This window comes from Dicentrarchus labrax, unplaced genomic scaffold, assembly GCF_905237075.1.
Source record: "Dicentrarchus labrax unplaced genomic scaffold, dlabrax2021, whole genome shotgun sequence".
Taxonomy (NCBI): domain Eukaryota; kingdom Metazoa; phylum Chordata; class Actinopteri; family Moronidae; genus Dicentrarchus; species Dicentrarchus labrax.
Genome location: NW_026136720.1, coordinates 16,021,388 through 16,037,203, shown reverse-complemented (window position 1 = coordinate 16,037,203; position 15,816 = coordinate 16,021,388). Strand labels below are relative to the sequence as shown.

Here is a 15,816-nt window from a genome sequence, read left to right as displayed (position 1 = left end):
TATTACTTATTCCTGAACATGTTAGAGGCCTTCCTACCTGGTAGGGACGGGGTTCATTTGAACTACTTTACTGTATTGTTTTGTAGTTTAGCTTTAACATAAACTGATCATATTGTATGTCAAATCTTAATCTGCCATTTTTTGCTACAGCTTTCATATAAGGGCAGTGAAGTAAAATATTTCACTCTGAGATGTAGTTGAGTAGAAAAAGTAAAGGAAAATATATTAAGTACAGTACAGGTAGCTCATATGAGAGTAAAGTTACTTTCCACCATTATTGCCTTAAGATAAAATATAAATATTAGGTCAACATACAAAGATACACATGTTTCAATATATATATATGCATGTTTATATCTTTAAAAAGCTCTTGGATTACAACCTATTACCTACTAACTAGAACAGAGAAGATGCTAAAAAAATAAGATCTTTTGAAAGTTGTCTCTGTGATAAATGAATGCAATGCTATTTCTACATAGTTTGTGTCCTCACAGCCTTTTCTTTTCAAACCAGAGCCGCTGCGGACCCTTCTTCTTATCTGCTGCCAATGCCTCGGGGCTGCCTGCAGGAGGGAGGGACACAGACAGCAGTTGGACTGGGCAGGAAGATAAAGCACCTTGACTCCAGAAGCCACAGTCAGCTCCTCACAGCCAGATGCAACGGAGGAAGATCGCAGGCAAACTCTAAATTCAGGCTGAAAGCATCCCTGGGCTAGACATTTGTTGGACTGTGTAGGCTCACTGGATAGATACCAAGCTGAGAAGGCCCAGGAGCAAGGTGAGCATGGCACTATGTTGTGCCAGCTGCACAGAAAGCAGAGCAGCTTGACAGAGATAAAACTCTAACTACATATCCTGCGAATGAAAAACATTTTTGGGGCAAGATTTTCGCCTACTGTCTTTGCGCACAACACAACAGAACAGTGCGAGGGCTGCGGTGGCTTTCTTTGTCTTGAATTTGAACATGTTGGCTTAAAATGGAAATGTGAAACTTTTCCTGACACGTTCCATCTGCTGAGACAGATAGTGTGATACAGTTGAAAGCCACAGTTTTTGTAAAAAGCTTCCAAGATCAATAAACTTTCAATCTCAATGTCCCTAAAGTAGAAGAAAAAATTTAAATATCAACAATCTGATTACATCACATAGGCCTACTGTACTCTGCTTCTGCTTATTCCAGCAATCCATTCAACGTATATTATAATTCATCTTTCAACATATTTAATCCCAACATTATAATTGACATGTCAGGCACATGCAGTGTAGAATTCCTGGCACCTCAGTTGGAAATAGAAATAAAGTCATCTGGGTTGGCACAACAGTCTTTGTAATGATGAACCCAACTGATGCTCTGTGGGGTTTCAAAAGCTCAATCGAGTTATTGGCATAAGAGCTCAACCCTCCAAAATGTCACGTTGCACAAAGGCAAAGCTCAAGAACAAATGTAGGAAAGATGTGAAACAACAGAAGAGAAAGTCAGTACTGATGTGACACCCAAGTCATCCACTACTTCCTGTGGAGTTGATTGAGAAAACCCAGAGGATGTGCAACTGGCATGCGGAGATGAAGCTTTTCTGGGGGGGTTGGTGCACACTGCATTCACTTCCTACCCCCCACCCCCATGCATGATGGCACCCCACTCATGGCTTCCCAGATAGACAGCTCGACTACCAGATGGTTCGGTATGATAGGAGTAACAAGGCTTACAGCGCACCATCAAAACTCTAGCATGTTGGCATTAGGTGGTAAAACCCTTATCTGTGTCTTTAGGCTTCCTAAATGTCACCAGAAGGGAGGTACAAGCTTCATGTCTTAATTTGAAATGTTGAATTGTTGACATTATGTAATGGACCTTTCTTTCCACTTTTATTCCTGTCTTAGGTAGAATTTGGGGAGCAAACAGTTAAGAATGCAGACAACCTTTTGGGAAGTGGTGTCACTTGTGTGCAGCTTCCTGTTTTGCCTGTTTGGTACTGAGAGCATTATGGAGTTGAAAGCAGTGTGGAATTTGAGGGCAGCTGGAAAATGAGCGTCAGCACGAAGCAAACAGTAAAATTATACTAAACAACTCCTGGTCCTTTCTCTCATCATTCAGCAAATAATTTGAATGTATTACACGTTACAAGTTCCTCTGCTGTAGTAAAGTATAGCAAGGCTGTTGCAGGATATACAATTAATATCCTTCCATCTTGCTAAACTATTACAGATTTCCTGTTAAATAGATCTCCTAATTAGAAGTGGAACAAAGATGGTTATCCATACATCGTGGACTGTCTGGATGCAGGCTTGCAGGCCCATTTCCTGAAATAAGAGGACTCTGGACGTATTGTTGACTCTTTGATAGCACAAACTCTGAAACAGCAATAGCAAAACCGACCACTTCCTGCCTAATCTGAAGTGATAATTAGCTCCCGTCTCATAGCCCTTCTCCTGAACTGCCACAGGTCTACAAAGGTGGAAATGTGTTATTGTTCACTGTAACCACACAGGGTTAAATGAGAGAGTGTGATTCGTTGTCAGTTTTATAATGTCAAGGTCTAAAGGTCAGAGGTCAGATGAGGAACCACCCTGAAATTCCTTCATAAAATGGCTGGCGAACTGTGTTCACTGTTGTTGTTTGATTGAAATACAGCAGGCTGCGGAAATGAGTCACTCGTTGAAAGGGAGCTTCACTTACCCTCGGGAACCTCCCATAATCAGTATTATCCCTAAAAGAAAACACTTTCAGTGGAACAGTGCAATCAAAAAGCCGTGCAGCCATGTTAACTGCTTCCTGTATTTGGCAAAACAAAAGAAAGCAGGTTTCCCATTATTCTGGTCAGTTTGGTCTCATTCAAAGACAGACTTCAAGTATGTGTTAGTAAAAACAGAAAAATATATTAGCACTCTCAAAGATATTGGAAAAGTTAGATAGTCAAAGATGTGTTCAATTGTTTTGAGTTGGGAACTTTTTCAGCAGTTATTCTGTACGTGTATAAGATAAGATAAGATATTCCTTATACATGAATATGAACTGTGTGTGTAGATTTAGTCTTATAATAGTTCGTTTGTCAGTGAGTTAATTAAGAATTGAGAGTAGGTCAGAGGATTTACATAAGCTGGACTTTCTCACCAGCCACAGTTTTCCTTTGTCAGTGTTTTGTTGATCATAAAGCTGAGCATTACTGCCACCTACTGATGGAAGTAACAAAAACTATTTTGTCCCCTGGAACTAGTTTTGTTCTTGCGTACTGTATCACTGAGACTTTCCATTTACCAAAGTGCTTGCTATGATATAAATATTTAACTAATTCCCAATATGGGAAACATTGGAATTGCATCTTTGAATTACTTTTTTCTTGTATGAAACATGTACTGTAGAGTTTGTCAACCTGTGAGTCAGGAGATGTAGATGGATTTGTGCTTGTTAAAGTGGCAGATTTAATATGTTTTAAAAGCGAACATCATGATTTCTATTAAAAATTATTGGAGCTGACCTACCTACTCATATATTAGGCCATAAAGGATTTGGAGTATTTTTCTGGTACACCAATTATTTCAAGAGTCAAAACACCTATGTAAACCAATCAGTTAGGCAATTTCTGAGCATTAAATTTAAGTCAAATGTGATTACTATTTATTATTCCAAGATACACATTTATAACATTTGTCTTATAAAGGCTTTAAGCCAGCTTTATAAAAATTCTTAAAATGGATAAACATCTTCAAATTATCTTTAAAACACAGTAGTTTAATCTGGACAAGTATGGAAATCATAAGGCTGACTCAAACAGCCCTAGATCTTTCTGACTTTTCATTTTCAGTTTATTTGTCATGGCTTTGTGCAGCCTATGTTAGTACTGGAGCTCCACAGAAATCTAGACCTACTCAGAAAGCTATATAACTTCTGTACATGTTTAAAAGTAATGTTATTGTTATTATTGTTGTTGTAATTATTATTATGTATTGGTAATTTTCATCATAGCATCATGGATGACATTTTTATTTTGGTTTTGGTGTGTCTGCTTCTCAGGGTTTGGAATGACGCTGTCTTACAGCTTGCAATACTCTGCAAAGCAGTGAATCAAACTTTAACCTAAAAATGTAACTTTAACTTTTGAAGGTGTTTTCAGTGACAGTGATCTCCAGATATTTAAATACCCAATTTCATGTTTAACTTCAACTTCAAACTGAAGTGAACTTACTGCAAAAGAAGGCACAGTTATGTATTGTCATGTAGGAAGACAGCTGTAAACCAACACATGCCAGTGCTTAGAGCAGGACAGGACAGCTGCTGCAGAACAAATACTGTATAAGGCATAGGGATAGACATAGGATTGCCTAATCAAAGCTAATGATTGTGCAGATTTTCTGCCATGGGCCTGTAGACTATTTTTCCTGATCAAAAATAGCAACTTAATAATATCTAATTGCGCTAAGATTAAACAATTATCATATAGTCAACTTAGTACTGTTGTGTTATGTATTGAAATGTTGTTATTAATAAATATATACTCTATCGGAGTTTGTTTTTGTTGCTCATTTATTCAGGCATATCTTCGCTCGCTAAAAACGGACCTCCGCCTTTATAAAGAGTTTCTCCGTCTTTCGGACCGTCTCAGTTGTCGGTGAGGCCGGCGGGGCGGATCCCACACTAGAGTGAAAGAGAAAATAAAGCAACGCAACAATAATAACAACTTGGCCGTTTCGTACAATTCGCTAGCAAGCTCCCCTGTGGATATATAACATCAAGGTGGGTGAATCCGGAGTCGTGTTACCGAGGTAACGAGGCTCCCGGCCGGCTGCTGGTTAGCACGCGTCGCTGTAGCTCCCAGACAACTGAGCTAGTAGTGCTAACTCAATGGTCTGTGCTAACGCGAGTGAGGCCAGGGCCATTTTACCAAACCTCTTGAGATAACACCGGCGAGCTGACCACACTGCTGGGCTGCCTCTGGGCCGCGGTACCGGTAGCTGAACACACAGCTCTGTAGTTGAGGTTAACGTTATGGTTAAATATATTTAATCCGGTGAGGTGCAGAGTTCAGAAACGTCCTCCTTCCTGTTAACAGTCGGACTGAAGTTAGCCAGTTGCTATGATGACATGGTTTCTGGGGCTTAGTTGGTGCTATACTTATTTTGTTACGAAGCTATACTTTATGTTTATACATTGTTTACACCTAAAACAGTTAGATTGTATTGATGATATGTCACATGTGGTACATAGCTGTACTGTTCTTGTGCTATTACATCTCACCTCAACCGCTTATTACCTTTTTGTTACTTTATAAATTAACTGTATTATAGTTTTGGATTTGGTGATCCATTTGTGACATTAGATGTATGTGCCAAACTATTTTACTTAGGCCCATTGTATCATTGAATGTGGTTATAGCTCATCTAGTGCTGGCATGGTTACTTGATTTATCGATTAGTCGACTGGCAGAAAATTAAACAGGAATTATTGTATTACACAATTATTATAATCGGGCCATTGTTTACAGGTTCCAGCTTCTCAGATGTGAATATTAGTAGGTTATTTTAGGTTTTTATGTCTGTTAACTGATACCCTTTTGTCTTGACTGTTGGTCAGATACAAAAGCAATCTGAATATGTCCATTTGGGCACTATGATATTATAATGGCCTTTTCTCACTATTTTGTAACGATGCAAAATGATCTCCCTTTATACCAAATCAATACATTAACTATGGTTGTCTCCTGATAACAATTACCAAGCCAGTAGCTGTGCTCTTCTTCCCAAATGTAAAAATCTGCATGCACCACTGCATGAAATTTCTTTGGAATAATTTTCCAGGGCTTTATAAATTGCATCTGCGGCCTACTGTGGTGGAATAACTCTAATGTATAATGACATTGACAAAGAAACGTACCTGCAGTGATGCCGATCCAGAGCATCTGATCCGTGCATTTCTACTACTATCTGACAGTTTATAGACCAAATGATTAATTCAACTAAGAAAATAATTGGGAGATAATGGAAATAACCATTTGCTGCATCAGCGTAATCCCAAGACGCTGTCCTCAATAGTCTTCATGCAGCAGTTATTGACTTTTCATAGTGTGCCCAATTAAGGTTTTCACAGGTTTCAACTCATGCTGAACCTTTTGTTGTTGAATGTATAATGTTTATGATCAAGGAATCTCTTTATTGCCACCAGAAGTTAACATTGTACACTTCATTTCTAGATGCCCTCAGTGATGAATGCAAATGGAACAATGCAGTCTGTCAGCCCAGATGTGGGATCCGCTCCAGGGTCAATGGGCAATTTTGCACTTGGTGGACAGTCTGAAGTCTTGAAGCAAGTGCTGGGTGTCATCGACAAGAAAGCCCGCAACATGGAGAAGAAAAAGGTGAGTACCGTTGACTGGGGCTGATCCAAATGCTTCCACCGTTGCTATGGTAATCAACATCCAAACCGTATTTTTAAAGCCTGATCCAGCAGTATTTCCCACATAGACTTTACTTGGGTAGGCCGGCAACTCATATTTAAGCATTTTGCAGAGAAATCACAGGTAAACATTTCTAAACGTGACTTGTGCATACTGCTGCTCCATACAGGGAGAGAGAAACGGAAAGAGGCAGGATGTGTGTGTGTGTGTGTGTGTGTGTGTGTGCGTACGCACGCACGCACGCAGAGAGTCACAGAGGTGTTGGTGTGTGTATGGGGTAAAGCAGCAGAGTTAGCTGATTAACTCCAGCGAAATGCTTGATTTGCATCCCTGCTTGATTTGTTCAGGATCCTTCCTGTTAGCAACATGTAGCTACATCCCTGTTGTATAAAGTGTGAGGCATGACAGGTGTCGCACTCAATAGCAATCCATAGCTGAGGAACCAACATCAAGAATATCTTTACTTAATGTGTTATAATTTCAAAACTGCTGCATTTTGATTTTCTGTTACAGAGCAAACTGGATGATTATCAAGTCAGGAAGAATAATGGGGAGCGTCTCAATCAGGACCAGCTGGTGGGTGAACTCAATCATTTTCTTCATAAACAATATAATCCTGCAATTTTTAGAGAGTTTTTAAAACCTATCAATGTGTGAATGTCTCTTTTTAGGAGGCCCTCTCCAAATACCAAGAAATCATGTACAACTTGGAATTTGCAAAAGAGTTGCACAAGACGTTCATTGCACTGGGACAGGATGTAAGGATGACTTTGGTTTTCTGGAAATGTTCCCTCCGAGTATTGTTCACCCTGACTTGTAGAAACCTGACTTGTGTTTATTATCAATAGATCCAGAAGGTGGTGAAGAAGTCTGCACGGCGGGAGCAGCTGCAGCGAGAGGAGGCAGAGCAGAGGAGGCTCAAGACAGTTCTGGAGCTGCAGTTCCTCCTGGACCGTCTGGGAGATGACACTGTGCGGCAGGACCTGAAGCAGGGAGTCAGCGGCTCACCGCTGCTGACCGATGCAGACCTGACAGCTTTCGATGAGTTCTACAAGTTAGTGGGGCCAGACCGTGACCAAAACGTCAGGTTAGTCTAAGGCATTTATATCTGGATGAAAAAGACTTCTTCTACTTTTTTCCATTTTTAAAAAAGGTTACATACAACTCACCTCTACACTTGCAGGTTGGCTGACCAGTATGAAGAAGCATCTGTGCACCTATGGGACCTGCTGGAAGGGAAGGACAAGGCTGTGGTTGGAACAACATGTAAGTCAAATTGAACTCGGAGCCTACAAAAGGTTGCAAGCAGCAGAGATCAATATTTTGGTTCATGATTACTTTGGCTAATCATTGCCGACACAAACTGCAGTTTACAGCTGCAACAATAAGTCATCAGTCATTCAGTAGAAAATAAATTGGCAGCTATTTTGATTATCAGTGAATCATTTATTTAATTCCAGGGATTTCTTAGTCTTCTGTGTTAGTAAACTGAATATCTTTCAGTCTTGGACTGTTTAACAAAACAAGCAATTTGAAGACATGAGGGGTATTTACTGACATTTTATAGACCAGCAATTGATCAATTCACAGACAAAATAATTGTTAGATTAATCAGTATTGAAAATTATTCCTAATTGCAGCCCTATTGCAATTAAAGTGGTTTTTTTTATTCATGGAAAACTTTTTAGTAATCTCAAGGCACAGTAGATAAATGTGGCCAAGTCTACACAAAACCTTCTTTTCAAAAAGTACTGCAGGCCATTAGCCATTCTTAATATGTTAATGTTGCATGTGCATTGTATTTTGTTAATGCAGCATGTATGCAGTGCTCTGATGTGAATAATCAGGGCTTGGGGATATTGGTGTACTGCATTCTCAGCAATCTGGCCTCAGGACTCGCACTGCTGCATTCTGCTTCGGGGCTGAGTGCTGTGGACTTACCCTGACTCAGCAGCGGGGCAGGGTGCCAGTGGCCCTGTCGCCTGTGGTTCCACTGGTTAGATCTCTGGAGCCACATTAGGATACTGGTGACCCAGTTCACTGTAGTGACACCAGCCAACCCTTTCACCTCAGCATGGTCTCACTTGGTGACTCAGGGTGATATTTATTCAGGCAGCAGCAGACGTCTTGGCTTGAGGCACAAGGCAGTAAAGGAACATTGACCTGCTTTGCCTCAAGAGCCAAAAGTGGAAATGTCTGTGCTAGCTCTTCTAGTGTTTTCTAGTGAATTACAAGTCATGATTGTTCTAGTGGCACATTTCTAATGTTGTCAGTCTGCAGTGTTAGCCCCTATCAGGTTTTTAGTTAATCTTTGACTGTAGTATTATGGCATTTTTTCATTTAAGGCCCTGAAACACATTTTGTCTATCAGCTTATTGCTCTTGGCAATAAAGTCCTACATAAAACAGAGTTTATTGTGTGTTTTAATAATAGGGGTGTGTCGACTCAAAAAACCCACGGTTGGCTATGTACCCTTCGTTTCCGGGACACGTTTTTGGTACAGCAGAGAACTTCTTAGTATTACAGTTAATTCACTCAAATACTGGCAATAAAGTCAACAACAACAACTGCAGCTTGTTTATTCAGGGCAGACACTACAGACTAAATGCATACTTGAAAGCACATTGTAGCAGCGCTGAAGCACCATGTGCTTAAATGCTGTAAAGTATGGTTGCATATTCACATTGATAAACACTATAGAATTAGTTATTACTTTGGCACAGTTTACATCTGCAATGAGAGGGTGCCAGTTTGTTTTTGTCTCGTTCTGCTAATTGTCACAATCGGGTGATGCTGTCGTAAATTACATTTACACGTTTTCACAGACATACCCGACTTTAGGGACTTTTCTTTTAAGTCTGATCATACGACTATGGCCGATCGATTTATCACCCATGGCTAGGTGGGAAGCTGTGTTGGTGGGGATCTGTTGTGACTCAAGTCTTGGGTAGTTTGGAACAAGGCAGTTTCAAGTCCCGCTGGTTTTGGTTGATTTGCTGGGGCAGAGAGACGGGTTCTATTCCTCAGTAGGACGATAAGTTTGGGGAGGATGTACCGTGGACCATGCACTGCCACTGGGAGCCCCTTCCAGCCCCATAGAAAAGTATTTGGTGGAGCAAATACCAGTGAGGCATGCTCATGTACTTTGTGTGCCTTGTTAGTAATTGAATAAACCTTTTTAAATTCTAAAGAATTTGAGGTTGTGTGTATGAAGTAAACGGTCTAGAGTCAAGAACTCTGTGGCAACGACCACCTACACTGAAGTTGTTAAAATAGTCACATCAGGAGACCTTGATGACTTACACAGCAGTATTCATTGAAGCTCGATCAGGGAGAATAGAGCTCAGCAGTACAAGGGGAGCCACTGTGTAGACCAACCCAATTCTGAAGGTTACTTCCTGACAAGAGATACTTAACACAAACTAGACCCACGTGATCCACCAGTGTCCCAAATAAGGGCATAACTTACCATATCTAGCTGAATATATGTGAAGATCCAATTGGGTATTGGTTCAAAACAAGGAACTATGCCTACCTAAGTTGAATCACGATGAATGACACTCACAGTCATGTACAACATATTCAAAGGAGACAGTCAGACTGTCTGTTTTTAGATTTATCTCTCAGCCATGGTCATCTGTAACAAAGTGGGACTACGTTTTGTTCAGTGCTCAGTGTTATGTTATCACTAACTTTTTGCTTTGGAGGAGGCACAACCAATGACCTCTTCAAATGACCCGAGGGAAAACACTGTGTGATATTACCCTTAAAGAAGTCAAATTCCTTCACAGAAACAAATAAGGAAGGAATTTATAGCAGACTGAAAACACATCAGTTGAGATTTGGTTTTTGATTACTGTAACTTTGTAAATGTGCTGATTTAATTTCTGCTGTCATGGCTTGACTTTCCAGTAAATTCCTTACTGTCTCATTCGTCTGCTAGACAAGGCACTGAGAGAGACTTTGGACCAGGTTCTGCTGAGTGGGTACTTTGACCGGGTTCCATCTCACCAGAACGGAGTATGTGAGGAGGAGGAGGAGGAAGAGCCAGCATCAGCAGCAGCGGTAGCAGCAGTGGCGGCGGCGGCAGCAGCAGCAGCAGCAGCAGCAGCAGCAGCAGCAGCGGCAACAGCAACAGCAACAGCGGTAGTAGCTGAATCGTCAGAAGCAGAAGAGCAGACTGTTGATCCAGGTCCTGATCACTCTCTGAAGTCATGCTGCACAAAACTCTATTTTTAAAATGCTAATGTAATCAAGCAATAAGGAAATCAGTACTGCATTCTCTGAATTGTTTTTCTCTTTACAGAAACTGAAATAATTGAGGAGTTCACAGAACCTATTGCGGTTGAAACAACAGAGGTGAGATTAATTTACCCTTTCCAGTGAAGTCTTCATTATATTTAATTTTTTTTTGCATTGTGCTGATGTTTGCATTTTCTTCTCCAGTTTGTAAACAGACAGTTCATTCCAGACAGCACCTACAGCGGCAGTAATAAGGAACAGGGAGATGAGTGGACCACGGAAACAGAGGTATGCTGCAGTGACTGTTTTTCTGGTATTGAAGTTTATGCCTCCTTTTTTTTGGTACAGATTATTTGCCTAGTTTTTCAGATTATAACTTTTATTGCATCCACCATTTTAAGAGGGAAGTTCCATTTTGATAAGTCTGATTTTAGCTGGCTGAGACATACATCCATATTACTGTTTCAGGTATTTCATTGGAAGTATATCTTCATCAAACAAGCACATAAAAAAAACATACAAATTAAGAATTTTATAGAAGAAACTGCAAAAATAAGAAAACAGTGTTCAAACTGGTTATGTAATATTCAGATTAGTCAGTGCATCATATCAGATTGTGTCTTGTTTTGCATTTTGCCTTCATTTGATGGTGACAGTAGAGATACAGACCAGACAAATATTTGTCAGATGTTTTATCCAGTTGGCCAATATTGGATTGTTTCTGACTCAGACTGGCAGAATCTGCAAATTATTGATGCGTACTGTATGCGTTAGAAAACAGGGTACACCGTGACCATCTGGCTGCAGGCATCACAAACTATAGATGTAGTCAGAACATTTGTTGGCAACTTTGACACATTGTAAATGTATCTTGTATCACTCACTTCACCACTGTGTGCTCATGCTGGAGCCACTAACTCTACCATTACATTTTTTATCTTATTTTGTGATCAGTGTTAGCATTGTTTTTCTGTTGCGCATTGTTAAAGATTAACTATCAAACTATACTTCAAAGTTGTGAAAAACTTAAATAGTTTTATTGGCCCTACACTGTATGTACATGCTGTTTATCCAATGAGGGTCATCAGGCAGGTGTTTGAGCCCCATCCTGGGATGGTATGATCCCCTGTTATAAGTTCACAGCATGTGATTTTTTTCTATGACTAGTTTGTTTAAATTCAAGTCACTGAAGAAATTTCTACACTGTGTTTATCAGCCGTGATGTTTCAATTTACAAACCATGATGTGAATATGAATTCATAGGTAGCGTCTAATAAACACTGAACTACTTTTCAGTTATTCCTCCTCCTATTTCTTATTTACCTGTTGTCTGTGCACTCTCAGGCAGTCAGTGCATTGCAGCAGCAGCCTGTGCAGCCTGCGGCTTCCCCTGTTGCCTTGGAGACCCATCCCATGAACTTAGCGTCTCCTGTGCCGCCTACTGACCCCATGGCCAGGAAGCAGGTGGTGCAGGACTTAATGGCACAGATGCAGGGAACGTACAACTTCATGCAGGTCAGTACTTTGTAATAGGAACGACTGTTTACTGTAGAAACTATGCACAGTGCTCATCTCCTGTCTGCTCTCAGGACTCTATGCTGGAGTTTGACGGACAGCCCATTGACCCAGCCATTGTCTCAGCGCAGCCTATGAAACCCACTCAGAACATGGACTTACCACAGATGGTGTGTCCACCAGGTACATTTTAGAAAGGGAAACACAGTCCTGATGTCATGTGGTGTATAAAAATTAAACTTGAATGCTTGAAATGGCTTTTCTGGTTCACTAACTAGCAATGCTCAAATCCTCTCAGTTCACCCAGAGTCCCGGCTATCGCAACCCAACAGTGTTCCTGTTCAACCTGAGCCCACACAAGTGAGTAATAAACGTGAATGGACAACACTGATTGTGTAGCCACCCTGAAGATTTTTTAAACAAGAGAACATGTTTAATTTTTACTCTGGTTTTAGGTTCCTATCGTCTCTCCAACTCCGCCCCCCATGTATCAGACCTCACACACGCCAGATCCTCGACCCTCCACAGAATCCATCGACCCCATCCAGGTAAATCATGCTCCTCTGTGAGAGAGTACAGAAATAAAAATATATATATATATATTTCTAGGTAATGAACTTATTCAGGAAACTATTTCTGACTATTTTAATTGGTGCAAAGGTCTTATACAATGAAGATTAGATGTATTAGAATGGGCCTGTAAAATTATTACAGCTGGTATTCAGATAACCAGCAAAAATATCAAGACATCAGTAATCAGCATACATAATATTTAATGAACACCAGCAGCTTCAATATAAAGAATTTTTTAAATTGTGAAACCTGAACTTAAATATAAATGACACTGAAAGAGTTTTCCTCCTCCTCATTAACTTTCCTGCACTGTACATAAAAATTTCATAATGTCCTACATAAAAAAGGTGTTGTGTTGTTTCTCCTCTTTAACAGACCTCCATGTCCTTGTCGTCAGAGCAGCCTCCACCCTCTACAGCTCTCCCACCCGCCTCGCAAACACAGGTTTTCCAGCCTGTTTCCAAAGCTCCTCACAGCAGTGGCATCAATGTCAACGCAGCACCATTCCAGTCAATGCAGACAGTAAGGCCTTTTGTGATGAAGCATTGCCCATGATATCAAATAATACCTCTATTTGTTTAAACTCAAAGAGCAGAATATCTGGCCTGTCATGCAGACAAAAAAGGTCTTTGCAGGACTGTGCGTCACTGCCAGTGGAATCAGAATAGAAATGCATTAATAACTTCCATTAGGAGTTGCTTGTGGAGTTCTAAAGTGCCCTCTCAGCATATTGCAGTTGTATGGGTTTGTAGTGAAGCAGATTTATCCAGGAAATAGTGAGTAATGGACTTCACTCCTAATGAGCTTGTGACCTTTCCTCTGGTTTTGGCTTCACCACAATGTGGCCCTTGTTTGCCCCCTCAGGTGTTCAACCTCAATGCCCCAGTCCCGCCAGCCAGTGAGACGGAGGCTTTGAACCAGGCCAGCCAATACCAGAACAGCTACAACCAAGCCTTCAGCAGTCAGTCGCAGCATCCTGTGGAGCAGACAGAGATGCAGTCAGAACAACTGCAGTCTGGTGGGCAGATTTTAAGTTTTTTTTAAAAATTATTTAATATCTTGATTAATTGTTTCTACCTGGTATTATGTTCCAGTTAAACTTCTATCTAAGTACTGTATGTATGTTTTTTTTTTTTTTTTTTTTTTTTTAGTAGTTGGTGCCTTCCATTCCCAAGACCAGTCAGGAGGCCATCCGCAGCCTTCCCAACAGGGTCCAGGCTTCGGCAGGCAGCCTCAGTCCTTCTACAACAGCAGAGGCATGTCTCGTGGTGGACCTCGCAACGCCAGAGGCATGATCAACGGCTACAGAGGCTCATCCAATGGATTCAGAGGTGAGCTCACAACCTATAGCCACAACTGAATCCATTATTTTTTGATAGAATATGTTACATTGGTGGCTTCATCACCCTATTAAAGTAATGGCTTTTTGTCATTCAGACATGGGTGTCGTTATTGCTTTATTCGGACATAATGGGACCTTTACGGCGCTGAGTTGGAAACTATTTGATATCGACGAAAAGTGTTCTGTTCTCCTACTGGCCACATCAGTGATTGATTTTAAAATTCATTTTAAGGGCTCAATTAATGACCATTGTGAGCATGACATCTCTTTATTTCTTACAGTGACAAAATGTCTGATCAATGTCATTGTTCATTGTTAATTAAAGAACTGTGCTGCCTATTTTAGCATGAATGAAAGATGAATACATGTAGGAGGAGTGCTTCTCGGATTATTATAGTTGTAAAAGTTTTGTGTTGATTTTTATTCCTGCTTTTTGAGGAAAGGAGGGTTTTGGTTTTTTTTTTGGAAAAAATATATTTTCTTGCATTAAAGATGGTAATTAAGTGAAAAGTATAAGTGCTCATAAAAAAGAGGAAAAAAAGTGCATTTAATTGCTCTGCATATTGAACCTCGTGCTGCTGTTGCCTTTAAGCTAATTTTGTCGCTTTCTGATTAAATTCAGATTAGTTATGTGAAAATGTTACTCAGTTCAACCTCGTAAGATTGCCATCATGACTTAAAGTGTTTATTACTTTGCTTGTAAATCTCAAGAAAAGCATTTTAATCTTAAAGTTTCCTTATTTTTTTTCCAGGTGGCTATGATGGTTATCGTCCTCCTTTTGCCAACACTCCAAACTCTGGTTATGGACCGACTCAATTCAACACACCTCGGGATTACTCAAATGGGAATTATCAGAGGGTAAGAAGGATACATTCAGACATTCACATTGGCTTTGTTTATGTCATCTCTGCTGCCTGTTGAAGTAGTTTCTAAAATGTGTGTCTTTTATTTCTCTGTTGCTCAAGGATGGTTATCAACAGAACTACAAGCGCGGAGCTGGTCAGGGACCCAGAGGAGTGTCGAGAGGCAGCACTCAGGCAATACGATCCTGAAAAGGCCTTTCATATAATGACTGTGACTAACTTGCACCACACTGAAAATTCAAAATTCAAGAATGCATTTGCCCCAGCTCACTCATGTTCTCTTTTTGTTCTTCACCATTGGTATTTTTCCTGTCTCTTTAAATCAAAGTAACGCCTGCTTTGATATTTGGAAACGTTAAATCAAGTCTAACACAGAAGCTAAGCTGTAAATCCAATCACTGATTTACACATGCAATGTGTTACAATATTCCTGTAAACTTGAAAGATTTCATAAGTTATTTTTTGTATAAAAAAATGCACCTGCCACTGCTGGTCCAATCCTTGGGAGTTTATTCCCTTTCTCAGTTCTTTCTGTCATTTTGGTTCTAAAAAACGATTTTATGTTCAATGAGCTCCCGTTTCCTTGTTTGTAAATTGATGTCGCTTCAAGAGTTTCAATAAAGTTGTGTTGCATACCCGTGCTTCCGCCTCAGTTTTCTGCTGTTACAGTTGCACCATGTGTCAGTTATAAGGCGAGGGTGCAAAGTAACGTTATGTAATAAATATTAATAAATGCTGAAGTGTATCATTTTATATTCTAATTGTTGTATTCAGGGTTGTTGTGGCTTTCTTTATTCTTTCATTTTCAATGTTTTATTTACCATCTTGGTGACCTGTGACACAGCACCATCCTGTGGCTGATCCCGGTACAGCCACTGACATTCACACTGAA

General features: G+C 40.2%; 1 protein-coding gene across 3 annotated transcripts; it reads left to right on the top strand.

The window, feature by feature from the left end:
- Positions 1–654: 654 nt before the first annotated feature.
- Positions 655–15,559, top strand: caprin1b (cell cycle associated protein 1b). Of its 3 annotated transcripts, none has more exons than XM_051383094.1 (18): positions 655–777; positions 6,185–6,349; positions 6,902–6,964; positions 7,060–7,146; positions 7,237–7,475; positions 7,572–7,654; positions 10,332–10,580; positions 10,695–10,747; positions 10,835–10,918; positions 11,975–12,145; positions 12,220–12,328; positions 12,444–12,505; positions 12,601–12,693; positions 13,094–13,240; positions 13,583–13,736; positions 13,870–14,049; positions 14,813–14,919; positions 15,027–15,559. In XM_051383094.1, the coding sequence occupies exons 2-18, from the start codon at positions 6,185–6,187 to the stop codon at positions 15,111–15,113; spliced, it is 2,133 nt and encodes a 710-aa protein (XP_051239054.1). In that variant the 5' UTR covers positions 655–777; the 3' UTR covers positions 15,114–15,559. The 3 variants fall into 3 exon arrangements, with proteins under 3 accessions (XP_051239054.1, XP_051239055.1, XP_051239052.1); XM_051383095.1 differs by lacking the exon at positions 655–777 and adding an exon at positions 4,575–4,731 and having other exon boundaries at positions 13,873–14,049; XM_051383092.1 differs by lacking the exon at positions 655–777 and adding an exon at positions 4,575–4,731.
- The last annotated feature ends 257 nt before the right edge of the window (positions 15,560–15,816 follow it).

Coding starts and splice junctions, on each gene's coding strand:
- caprin1b (XM_051383094.1), top strand. CDS start 6,185: ATGCCCTCAGTGATGAATGCAAATGGAACAATGCAGTCTGTCAGCCCA. Junction 7,655..10,331: donor GGCTGTGGTTGGAACAACAT/GTAAGTCAAATT, acceptor TTCGTCTGCTAG/ACAAGGCACTGAGAGAGACT. Junction 13,737..13,869: donor GTCAGAACAACTGCAGTCTG/GTGGGCAGATTT, acceptor TTTTTTTTTTAG/TAGTTGGTGCCTTCCATTCC.